Source organism: Diaphorina citri, unplaced genomic scaffold, assembly GCF_000475195.1.
Source record: "Diaphorina citri unplaced genomic scaffold, Diaci psyllid genome assembly version 1.1 scaffold356, whole genome shotgun sequence".
Classification (NCBI taxonomy): Eukaryota; Metazoa; Arthropoda; class Insecta; order Hemiptera; family Psyllidae; genus Diaphorina; species Diaphorina citri.
Genome location: NW_007377791.1, coordinates 6,468 through 18,644, shown reverse-complemented (window position 1 = coordinate 18,644; position 12,177 = coordinate 6,468). Strand labels below are relative to the sequence as shown.

The 12,177-nt window shown below is 39.6% G+C and overlaps 2 protein-coding genes across 2 annotated transcripts; both read left to right on the top strand.

The window, feature by feature from the left end:
- Nucleotides 1-7,450: 7,450 nt before the first annotated feature.
- LOC103507972 (methionine aminopeptidase 1-like) lies at nucleotides 7,451-11,039 on the top strand. The gene is made up of 5 exons (XM_026822698.1): nucleotides 7,451-7,495; nucleotides 7,717-7,880; nucleotides 8,451-8,517; nucleotides 9,750-9,885; nucleotides 10,874-11,039. Exons 1-5 carry the CDS (start codon nucleotides 7,451-7,453, stop codon nucleotides 11,035-11,037), a joined length of 576 nt encoding a protein of 191 aa, XP_026678499.1. The 3' UTR covers nucleotides 11,038-11,039.
- Nucleotides 11,040-11,119: 80 nt separating this feature from the next.
- LOC103507975 (extracellular matrix protein A-like) lies at nucleotides 11,120-11,917 on the top strand. The gene has a single exon (XM_008472495.1). The coding sequence runs from the start codon at nucleotides 11,120-11,122 to the stop codon at nucleotides 11,915-11,917; it is 798 nt and encodes a 265-aa protein (XP_008470717.1).
- The last annotated feature ends 260 nt before the right edge of the window (nucleotides 11,918-12,177 follow it).

The window sequence follows — 12,177 nt, the reverse complement described above, 5'->3', positions numbered from 1 at the left end:
AAAAAAAAAGACCTTTATGTTGGCCCTAATGAGATCATAATCTAATGTCTAACGGGATCTGAAAACAGACTCTTCCCTCATGGCCCAATTTACTTAAATATTTGTCCGTTTTCCATTCTCCTTTTATATTTTACAACCCCTCGAGTACCTAGGTTCATAGATTCGTAGAATCCTAACCCATCCTTTAGGGCTATTTGCCCCTATATCTAAACCTCGGGGTGGACTTTTTGTGTATGGAGTTAAGCTAACTTGAGTTCAAATCACGAATTACAATTTATTAAATTAATTTATTTCAAAAAGATTCCATAGGTAGATAATATACATAGAGGATAGACTTAATAAAAGAAATATTTCAATATTATACATCCACTTGAATGTGGTAAAAACTATGGTATTGATTGACCTGATTCAAGTAATGATTCCCGCCCGGGGCGGATTTTATCCTGATGGGATAATGATCGCTCTCGGAACGGCTGGCTTTCTCCTATCCTGTCTTCCTTCTCTCTTCGATTTCGGGACGATAAGACCTTAGAAGTTAAAGTTCCCTCTCTATCAAAACTCTTTTTTAAAAATAATAGTAATAATAATAAAAAATAATAATTATTTATCCCCACAGACACAACGGTCAGTGTGTCTTTTCCTAAAATGACCCTAATTATCAGCGTCGAGCGTGGTGGCTTTCTGGGTGGGTGACTACGGGTTTTTAAGCGTACAAAGACTAGAGGAAGAAAAAAAAGGGCAGAGAAAAGATTATTCTTACCGTTTCTATTATTACTGGATACTAGGTATTATACCTAATAATGTTAATACATAGGATGTCTAATATAAACCTAACAAATAATCAGAGAAAAGATATCATTTCCAGCGCCTCTTTTAGTGCTAGTTACTCCCTTTGGAGTGCAAATACGGTAGGTATTTACGCTCCAACACCATCAACCTAGCTAACCATCAGGGGGGAAGCTATCCCTCTTCCCCTAGAATCACTTGGTCTGGAGCACCCCAGAAATTTTTGGAAAATTGGGGAGCAGTCGAATTGAAAAAATTCCCACTTCCTCCCCACTCTTAAAAATCCCCCCTCCCAAAAAAAGCTGCCAATAACATCCCCATTACGCAATTGCAGTCGCCAAAAAAATACGGAAAGTGAGAAAGAACGATCATAAATTTCTCATTGCGGGATATTTTTCCAGTGCAATAAAAGAAATACTTTCACGGCAATAAAAAACGGAAAATATTATCGAATCGCACAAATTAATGTCTTTTCGTAATGTGATTATTGATTAATAACAATAATAACGTAATGCAGGTCATAAAAATATTACAGATGGTTCTCACATTAGATGTACAAATTTATGTCCTAAAAAAGTGGTTGTGTGGAAGAGCTCCTTAAAGAGAACCCTACCACTTTGGTTCCTTAAAGAGAACCCTATCAAGCAGCCAGCCTGATTAGTCTGGAGGGTATAGCGTCTGCCTTGTAATCGCTAGGTTGCGAGTTCGATTCCCACCCAGGGTGAATTTTATCTTAAACGGATAAAGATCTTTGTCGATTGGCTTTCTCCTATCCTGTTTTCTAATAATAACGTAATGCAGGTCATAAAAATATTACAGATGGTTCTCACATTAGATGTACAAATTTATGTCCTAAAAAAGTGGTTGTGTGTAAGAGCTCCTTAAAGAGAACCCTACCACTTTGGTTCCTTAAAGAGAACCCTACCACTTTGTATCTACCCATTCCATTCTATGGAATGGGTAGATTACCCATTCCATTCTATGGAATGGGTAGATACAAAGTTCAAGCAGCCAGCCTAATTAGCCTGGAGGGTATAGCGTCTGCCTTGTAATCTCTAGGTCGCGAGTTCGATTCCCGCCCAGGGTGAATTTTATCTTAAACGGATAAAGATCTTTGTCGGTTGGCTTTCTCCTATCCTGTTTTCCTTCTCTCTTCGCAAAACTTTAGCACCTTCAGTTAGTTCCCTCTATCCAACAGAATGTTCAAATTGATAACTTATTTTTCTTGTATGGCACATTGCCTAATCAAAATAGTTATCAGGCGTTCATACAAAATTTACTCCCAAAGTTCCCTGTATCTAGTTTCTTCCTCAAGGCCGGGACTCGGGACTCCAACACAGTTTAAACAAGTTCAAGTTAAACCGATTGGATTAAACATGTTACAAATATCTAGAAATCGGTTTAACTTAAACAAAGTTTAAACTTACATTATGGTCTCAGCCAATAGGCTAAAAAAAAAGACCACTAAGATTAGGCCCATCTTGTTACAAATACCTCTTCTTGCCAAGGCCCCAAAAAACTTTCATTTCTTAAACATGTTACAAATATCTAGAAATCGGTTTAACTTAAACAAAGTTTAAACTTACATTATGGTCTCAGCCAATAGGCTAAAAAAAAGACCACTAAGATTAGGCCCATCTTGTTACAAATACCTCTTCTTGCCAAGTCCCCAAAAAACTTTCATTTTGACTCTGAACGTACAGCACCTCTAAAATTTAGAGGTAAATTTACAAATTTAGGGGCAAATCTAAAATTTACGGTGGATTTCACCAGTATTTTTTCAGCTCCTAACAAGGCCTGTCAAGCTAACAACCTGTTAAAGTGCCATTTGAGCACCTCTAAAATTTAGAGGTAAATTTACAAATTTAGGGGCAAATCTAAAATTTACGGTGGATTTCACCAGTATTTTTTCAGCTCCTACCAGGCCTGTCAAGCAAACAACCTGTTAAAGTTCCACTTGCTTTGCAAAGGCTTAACAGGGCTGTTAAGCTAAGAGGCTGTTAGGAGCTGAAAATAAGGTTGGTGAAACCCAACCTTACGGTGGATTTCACCAATAACTTAATGGGAGAATTTTTAATCGTCCAAACAGGAGTTTTTAAAAACTCCTTTTTGGATCATTAAGAGGCTGTTAGGAGCTGAAAATAAGGTTGGTGAAACCCAACCTTACGGTGGATTTCACCAATAACTTAATGGGAGAATTTTTAATTTTAATGAAAATTCCTTTTTTGGATTATTAAAATATCCTTCTTGAATCATTAAAAATTCTCCCATTAGTGAAATCTCTCATTAAAACATTGGTGAAACCCCCCCTATAATATAGAGTCCTAAATCTTTACACAAAATATTTTCAGTCTTGTGACGTCATCGTCTTTTCTATTTAGACAGCGAGCGCTCATCTGTGCTCGTGAAATTCGTGAAAGTCATGCTCGTGTTGGTGACCGCTATGATCGTGAAGGTCGTGGTTGTGACCTTCGTGGTCGTGAAGGTCGAGTGCCGCCGCTGCCAGGTCGTGGGAGTGTGAATGACCCCCGTGTGAGTGCGAGTGTGAATGTTCACCGTCTGAAACAGAGAAGAAGGGGGTGGAAATTAGAATCTACTTTCTACTGATTAGTGATTTAGCTAGCAATTATTTTATTTTAGAGGTAGGACTTAGTTGCTAAAACTCTTCCAATGAAATAAATAAATGTCTTGAAGAAGAGGAAGAAGAAGAAAAAAAGAAGACCACCAGTCCTTTTTGGCCGCAGTAAAATCCGTACAGATGGTTCTCACATTAGATGTACAAATTTATGTCCTAAAAAAGTGGTTGTGTGGAAGAGCTCCTTAAAGAGAACCCTACCACTTAAGAAGTAAGAAGAAAAGTGGTTGGGTGGAAGAGCTCCTTAAAGAGAACCCTACCACTTAAGAAGAAAGCCAACCATTCAATGGAATGGGTAGATACAAAGTTAATCAAGCAGCCAGCCGGGTAAAGCGTCTGCCTTGTAGTCGCTAGGTCGCGAGTTCGATTCCCGCCCAGGGTGAATTCTAACTTAAACGGATAAAGATCTTTCTCGGAAAGCTGGCTTTCTCCTATCCTGTTTTCCTTCTCTCTTCGCTTTCGGGACGACAAAACTTTAGCACCTTCAGTTCCCTCTATCAAACATCTAACAGAATATATTCGAATTGATAACTTATTTTTCTTGTATGGCACATTGCCTAATCAAAATAGTTAACAGGCGTTCATACAAAATTTACTCCCAAAGTTCCCTGTATCTAGTTTCTTCCTCAAGGCCGGGACTCGGGACTCCAACACAGTTTAAACAAGTTCAAGTTAAACCGATTGGATTAAACATGTTACAAATATCTAGAAATCGGTTTAACTTAAACAAAGTTTAAACTTACATTATGGTCTCAGCCAATAGGCTAAAAAAAAGACCACTAAGATTAGGCCCATCTTGTTACAAATACCTCTTCTTGCCAAGGCCCCAAAAAACTGTTTATTTCAGGTTCGGAGTTATTGCGGGCACGGTATTCATAGACTGTTCCACACAGCCCCTAGCATACCTCACTATGCTAAAAACAAGGCAGTCGGGGTTATGAAGCCAGGACACTCGTTTACTATTGAACCCATGATATCACAAGGTAAGCCACTTTTTATGACCAATCCGTCAGAAACACACTACCATCACGTCACGTCACTTCACGTGAGCTCATGGAGAGTTAGAAAGATGTAGTTCAAAGTTTTCTTGGGTAATTTCGTTCAGGAGAGCCACACTACTATCACTTCACTTGAGCTCACATGACGTCATTGTATTGTTTTTCTACCTTTATGGTTGAATTCCACGAGGCCTGCAGACAATCCAGCTACTGGCTTCACACCAGTGGCGTTCAGTAGACATCGTCGAATTTAAAAATGAACTTTGCCAGCCTAGCTAGGTTAAAGGGTAAGGCGTCTACCTTTTAAGCGCTATGTCGCCAATTTGATTCCCGCAGGGGGCGAACTTTATCCTTTCCTAAACAGATAAGGTTCGTTCTCGGAACTGCTGGCTTTGTCCAATCCTCTCCTTCTTATCCCTTCTTTTTTGGGAATGAAACCTCCGTTGTTACAATTCCTTCTACCTACGAGTATCAAACCTTTTTTGTATATTAAAAAAAGTCTTCTAAAGTTCTTCCAGGTCTTCTAAACTATCTGTTCCCGGTGTTTCTCTCCCCAGGGAGCTGTCGTGATGAGCTGTGGCCGGACAAATGGACCGCGGTCACTATTGACGGACTCCTATCCGCTCAGTTCGAACATACACTCCTTGTGACGGACACCGGATGCGAAATTCTCACCGCACGCAATCCCCCCACACCTTATTTCCTGGACCAGAATGTATAGCAGGATATAAGCCGACTGTAAGTTGGATAGACAAGATCAATGTTTGTAAGCCGGATATAAAACAATGTATAGCAGGATGTGTAAGCTGGATAGACAAGATCAATGTTTGTAAGCCGGATATAAAACAATGTATAGCAGGATGTGTAAGCTGGATAGACAAGATCAATGTTTGTTAGCCGGATACCGGATATAAACAGAATCATGTATCAGGGTGCAAGCCGGATAAAAGGATGTGTGAGAAAGATGTAAGCCGCATGTAAGCTGAACAATTATGAATTTTCGTAAGCTGGAGCCATATAAAACGAAATGTTTAACAGGTTGTCAACTATATCTAAGTCTGATTTAGAAGCACATGTAAGCTAACACTCGTATTTATGAACAAGAATGATCGTTCTTAGATCAGTCTCAAGTCAAAATTGACGAATCAAATGCCTTGAGACTATGCTTAGCACGAACTTAAGAGCCAGCATTTTGTTCATAAATATGGGTGTAAGAGTCCAACGTTTATAAGATGATTGTAAGTCGGAATTAGAATGCTAAATAGTTGAATGAAATAATATTTTACTGTGTACTCTTAAACATAATTTAGTGAAGCGGAGAAAATAGAAACCTAGGCATTCGCATTCGTACACAAATAACTCACTCTGAGCCTTAGGTGTAGGGACAATCACCATTAGAGTTGGGTTAAGCTTATACGAATCTAGGTATTGGTTGAAAATTTAGCCCTCAAGCGTTTTAAACATTTTTAGTTGACGATTCCCACTGTAGTATTCTGTTTAACTTATTTTTTCCCCATGTACCTTAGGCGCTATGCATTCTAGTGAAATGCGTTTCGTGAAACGTGTTTCCTATATCATTACATTAGATTGAAATGGGGGTCTTTTCTGACGAAATTCCCGTGTGCGGAGTCCAATATGTAGGACTATTGCACCTTTTCCTATGTCAATACACAGTGAGTTTCATGAAACTCATTTTCTCCAGTGAGCACTGCTCTGTGTTAACCTTATGTACGGGTTTCATGAAACACGTTTCACCAGTGTGCAATGCACACTGTCGATCAATATCGACGGCATATCTTTCATATTGAAATCCTACTATCATGTAACCTCAAAATCAAGACTAGAGCCCGTTCTTCCTTTTAATGTTTCCTAATATGTAACTACCAATATAATGTTTAAGTCACCCATCCATTTATTGAGAGGGAATCCAAAGAATCCAGATTCTTCAATCCATCAAATTAGGAATAGGAATTGACGGTTGCTACATAAAAAAAACTTCTTGTCACCGAAAGTAGGTAAACCAATTTGAAGTTAGTGTCCTAGACTCCTAGACGTCCTTTTCCACTTAACCCAGACTGAAATAATGAAATTCCACTCATGTTCAACTTTATACTGACAGGGAGACAGGGATAGAAGTTAGGGAAGGGACACATGTTATTCCCCATAACCGGGAGATAAGTAAGGAATGAGAGTATGGGACACAAGTATTTCCCCATAACCCTGCTTCTAGAGAGGGAACCTTTTGAAAAATTAAACCTCTTAAGGGATAAATAAGGGATAAAAAACGGAAAGGGACAATAAGGCAGTTTCCGTGTGGGAAGTATGTAGAGGGAAATCCCTCCCTGACCATGCGACCCTTTTATAATGCTATTTGCGTTTAAATTTAGAATATCGGCGGTTATGGAACAATAACACAAGAGAATCCTTGCCAGCCTAGTTAGCTTGGAGGGTAGCGCGTCTGTCTTGTAAGGGCTAGGTCGCGGGTTCGATTCCCGCCAGGGGCGGATTTTATCCTGAACGGATAATGTTCGTTCTCGGCTGGCTTTCTCCTATCCTGTCTTCCTTCTCTCTTCGCTTTAGGGACGATAAAACCTAAGCAGTTACAGTTCCCTCTATCAAACATCTTCTTTTTAGGAAAAAAAACCCCGTTCCGAAAAATGTAAGAACCTCATTTTTGAGGGTAAAAAAGTCGTTGGGTGCTATCGTTTCCCAAATGCCGACGCAACGTACACATACCCAAGTAAAAGGTATTATGTAGACGGTTAGTTGGGAAAATTGTTTCGTCTCAAGAGACTGAAATGAGAGAGAAATAAATCATGTAGGTACCTAGCATACCTACCTAGGACGCTGGAAAATACAGGGTGTTTGATAAAGGGTACTGTAACAATGGAGGTCTTATCGTCCCGAAATCGAAAAGAAGAATGATAGGATATTGCCAGCCTAGTTAGCTTAGTTGGTAGTGCGTCTGCCTTGTAAGCGCAAGGCCGCGGGTTCGATTCCCGCCAGGGGCGGATTTTATCCTGATGGGATAATGTTCGTCCTGTCCACAGATGAGATAGATCGGATTGTTCACGAGGTAACCATCTAACTTGAGAACTGACTGTTTTAAATCAGCCAACTAAAATCTAAAAATCCCCATCACATTTCTAAGGTTTGTTCTTGGAATGGCTGGCTTTATCCTACTGTCCTCATTCTCCCTTTGATTTTGAGACAGTAAAATCTCCATTGTTAACAGTTCCCTCTATCAAACCTCTATGTAACAACAATAATAATTGTTTGATCCCTTTCTCCCCCCAGGCATGTGTAGAGAGGGAGTGTTATCCTTCTCCTCTGAACTACTACGAGTTCCCTCGGTCCTGCTGTACTTCAGTCAATGAGGTTATCTGTCATGGTATTCCCGATCTGAGACCTTTGGCCAACGGAGACATTTGTAATGGTAAGCACCAGTGTTTCAGTGAACTGTAGAAATATTCGCTCGGATAGGGGGTCCTAAGTCACCCCCTAAAGGCCCTATCAAGTCCAAAATCTATTGGGATCCAAAAAAAGGCCTTTGTGTAAATGTAAATGCAGTTTCTTTGTGTTATTATGTCACAACTTTGGTGCTCACTGCAGCATTGTAGGATTTTCCCACTATCTCAATAATCCTAAAATCCAATGTTTACCTACCATGCTGGCACCGGTCGCTATGCGCATTTATATGTCATAGCTACTCATTTTCCTCACGAGGCTGAGTGGGCCCCGCAACAGCCAGTCACGGAATCAATCATTTGCATGATACAAATTTCTTGACCCCGCCGGGAATCGAACCCGGGTCTATTAGAAGCTTTTTTTTTTGAAAAATTTTGAGGGGGGGAAAAGGGGCCATAAAACCTTTTTTTTTTTTTTTTTTTTTGGCTATATTTATCATAGAGCCTTTGGATTTTTTTTTTAAGAGAAAACTGTATAGCCTACCTAAAAATCATATCTAAAATTTCCTGCATATTAATAATAAAAAGTTATTCAACTTTAATAACTTAAGGCCCTTTTTCCAGCGGTTGCCTCAATTCTGCTTCAGTGCAAGGTATATCCAAGCCAATGTCCTCACAGGAGGACATTCCGGTGCAAAGAGGATAATAGCTTAATACTTTCTTATAAGCCTGACTTAATAACCCTCTGTGTGAACCGGTCAACTGACCCTACATGCGTACATGCCACAACTTTTGAAGAAAACAAGCACTTACGTTTGCAAATGGAGGTAGTGAGAGGTGCATTTGGTTATCGAAGTTGGCTGTCAAGTATTTCATATCTGACAGAAAGTTGTCTTCGGTCTTGTTCTTGAGAACATCTTGAATGCCACACATTTCCAATAAAGCCATTTTTAGACGATTTAACACTTGGAAATAAAATGAAAAGTTGTGGCTGTGACTTGTGATCTTGACTCTTGTGAAGTTGTGAACTTGACTTGTGAATTTTTTTTTTGATTTTTTTCTCCAATTCTCCGAAACTTGTCAAATCACGACTGACTTAAAATTTGAAATTTTGGCGCTACGATTGCAGTGTTGCCAAGGCACGTGAAGTCACGTTCTGAAGAAAAGCAGGTTGAACCTCCACCTGCTGAGGTATGTGCACGAAATAAGGTCTTACCAAATTTAAAGCTGTCTCTAGATTTTAATTATAATGATAATGATTTACCCATGAAATCATTTTATTACTTTCAGATAGCTTGCGAAAAAAAGGTTTTTGGGCTAACGAAAATTATTTTAAAAAGCCTAGAAAAGTTTGAAGCATAAATTAACTTTTTATGAGAGCATAGACGTGAAGTGCTTTGCCCGACTTGACAACATTGCATTAGATAACCTACGATTTTTTAAAAATTTCAAATAGGATTCGAGATTTTGCTGATTTTGGTTTTTGGACTTTTTGGAGGAAGGTATTTTCCTTTTTTCCACTAAATTGACCAAAAAATAAATCTTTCCTGCGAAGATTTCCCCGTTGATGTCCAAAGCTCATTTCAATGGAATTTTCAAGTCGAGTTTGTGAGACCCCAGGGTGCAATCAAGTAGCGAAATTGCAATGTCCTACCTGTGTGAAGCTGAGTATACAAGGATCATACTTCTGCTCACAAGTAAGGTTTATTTTTAGAATATTTTTTGTTTCCGACTCTCCCATCAACGAAATCTGATACCTACCTGCATACCAAGGGAATTTGTGGTAGAATATCATGTAGGTAAAGTCAAGCCTAGCGCATACAAGGCAGACGCGCTAACAACCTAGGAACCAAGCTAACTAGGCTGGCTAAATATGCTTGCAGGTCAGAAAGTTAATTTTCTTCCTCTTTATGTTTATTTCAGGTTCGGAGTTATTGCGGGCACGGTATTCATAGACTGTTCCACACAGCTCCTAGCATACCTCACTATGCTAAAAACAAGGCAGTCGGGGTTATGAAGCCAGGACACTCGTTTACTATTGAACCCATGATATCACAAGGTAAGCCACTTTTTATGACCAATCCGTCAGAAACGCACTACCATCACATCACGTCACTTCACGTGAGCTCATGGAGAGTTAGAAAGATGTAGTTCAAAGTTTTCTTAGGTAATTTCGTTCAGGAGAGCCACACTACTATCACTTCACTTGAGCTCACATGACGTCATTGTATTGTTCGGGGTTATGAAGCCAGGACACTCGTTTACTATTGAACCCATGATATCACAAGGTAAGCCACTTTTTATGACCAATCCGTCAGAAACACACTACCATCACGTCACGTCACTTCACGTGAGCTCATGGAGAGTTAGAAAGATGTAGTTCAAAGTTTTCTTGGGTAATTTCGTTCAGGAGAGCCACACTACTATCACTTCACTTGAGCTCACATGACGTCATTGTATTGTTTTTCTACCTTTATGGTTGAATTCCACGAGGCCTGCAGACAATCCAGCTACTGGCTTCACACCAGTGGCGTTCAGTAGACATCGTCGAATTTAAAAATGAACTTTGCCAGCCTAGCCAGGTTGAATGGTAAGGCGTCTACCTTGTAAGCGCTATGTCGCCAATTTGATTCCCGCAGGGGGCGAACTTTATCCTTTCCTAAACAGATAAGGTTCGTTCTCGGAACTGCTGGCTTTGTCCAATCCTCTCCTTCTTATCCCTTCTTTTTTGGGAATGATGAAATCTCCGTTGTTACAATTCCTTCTACCTACGAGTATCAAACCTTTTTTGTATATTAAAAAAAGTCTTCTAAAGTTCTTCCAGGTCTTATCCTTTCCTAAACAGATAAGGTTCGTTCTCGGAACTGCTGGCTTTGTCCAATCCTCTCCTTCTTATCCCTTCTTTTTTGGGAATGAAACCTCCGTTGTTACAATTCCTTCTACCTACGAGTATCAAACCTTTTTTGTATATTAAAAAAAAAAGTCTTCTAAAGTTCTTCCTGGTCTTCTAAATCTAAACTATCTGTTCCCGGTGTTTCTCTCCCCAGGGAGCTGGCGTGATGAGCTGTGGCCGGACAAATGGACCGCGGTCACTATTGACGGACTCCTATCCGCTCAGTTCGAACATACACTCCTTGTGACGGACACCGGATGCGAAATTCTCACCGCACGCAATCCCCCCACACCTTATTTTCTGGACCAGAATGTATAGCAGGATATGGATATAAGCGATGTGTAAGCCGGATAGACAAGATCAATGTTTGTAAGCCGGATATAAAACAATGTATAGCAGGATGTGTAAGCCGGACTGCCGGATAGACAAGATCAATGTTTGTAAGCCGGATATAAAACAATGTATAGCAGGATGTGTAAGCCGGATAGACAAGATCAATGTTTGTAAGCCGGATATAAAACAATGTATAGCAGGATGTGTAAGCCGGATAGACAAGATCAATGTTTGTAAGCTGGATATAAAACAATGTATAGCAGGATGTGTAAGCCGGATAGACAAGATCAATGTTTGTAAGCTGGATATAAAACAATGTATAGCAGGATGTGTAAGCCGGATAGACAAGATCAATGTTTGTAAGCCGGATATAAAACAATGTATACCAGGATGTGTAAGTCGGATAGACAAGATCAATGTTTGTAAGCCGGATATAAAACAATGTATACCAGGATGTGTAAGCCGGATAGATAAGATCAATGTTTGTAAGCCTGATATAAAACAATGTATAGCAGGATGTGTAAGCCGGATAGACAAGATCAATGTTTGTAAGCCGGATATAAAACAATGTATAGCAGGATGTGTAAGCCGGATAGACAAGATCAATGTTTGTAAGCCGGATATAAAACAATGTATACCAGGATGTGTAAGCCGGATAGACAAGATCAATGTTTGTAAGCCGGATATAAAACAATGTATATCAGGATGTGTAAGCTGGATAGACAAGATCAATGTTTGTAAGCCGGATATAAAACAATGTATAGCAGGATGTGTAAGCCGGATAGACAAGATCAATGTTTGTAAGCCAGATATAAAACAATGTATACCAGGATGTGTAAGCCGGATAGATGTCCAACGTTTATAAGATGATTGTAAGTCGGAATTAGAATGCTAAATAGTTGAATGAAATAATATTTTACTGTGTACTCTTAAACATAATTTAGTGAAGCGGAGAAAATAGAAACCTAGGCATTCGCATTCGTACACAAATAACCCACTCTGAGCCTTAGGCTCCTTAGGAGCCAATGTTAAACCCATAAAATACACGAGACCTTGTTTAGACTGCTGGGGTAAAGGGACTTTTTAGTCTCATTCGAGCAGGATAAACAAGGTATATTCTATTCT

Bases quoted from the DNA above. Each gene is read 5' to 3' on its own strand.
- LOC103507975 (XM_008472495.1), top strand. From the start codon at position 11,120: ATGTGTAAGCCGGACTGCCGGATAGACAAGATCAATGTTTGTAAGCCG.
- LOC103507972 (XM_026822698.1), top strand. From the start codon at position 7,451: ATGTTCGTCCTGTCCACAGATGAGATAGATCGGATTGTTCACGAG. The intron at 7,881-8,450 runs GTAGAAATATTC...CCCTTTTTCCAG, and splicing joins CACCAGTGTTTCAGTGAACT to CGGTTGCCTCAATTCTGCTT. The intron at 9,886-10,873 runs GTAAGCCACTTT...TTCTCTCCCCAG, and splicing joins TGAACCCATGATATCACAAG to GGAGCTGGCGTGATGAGCTG.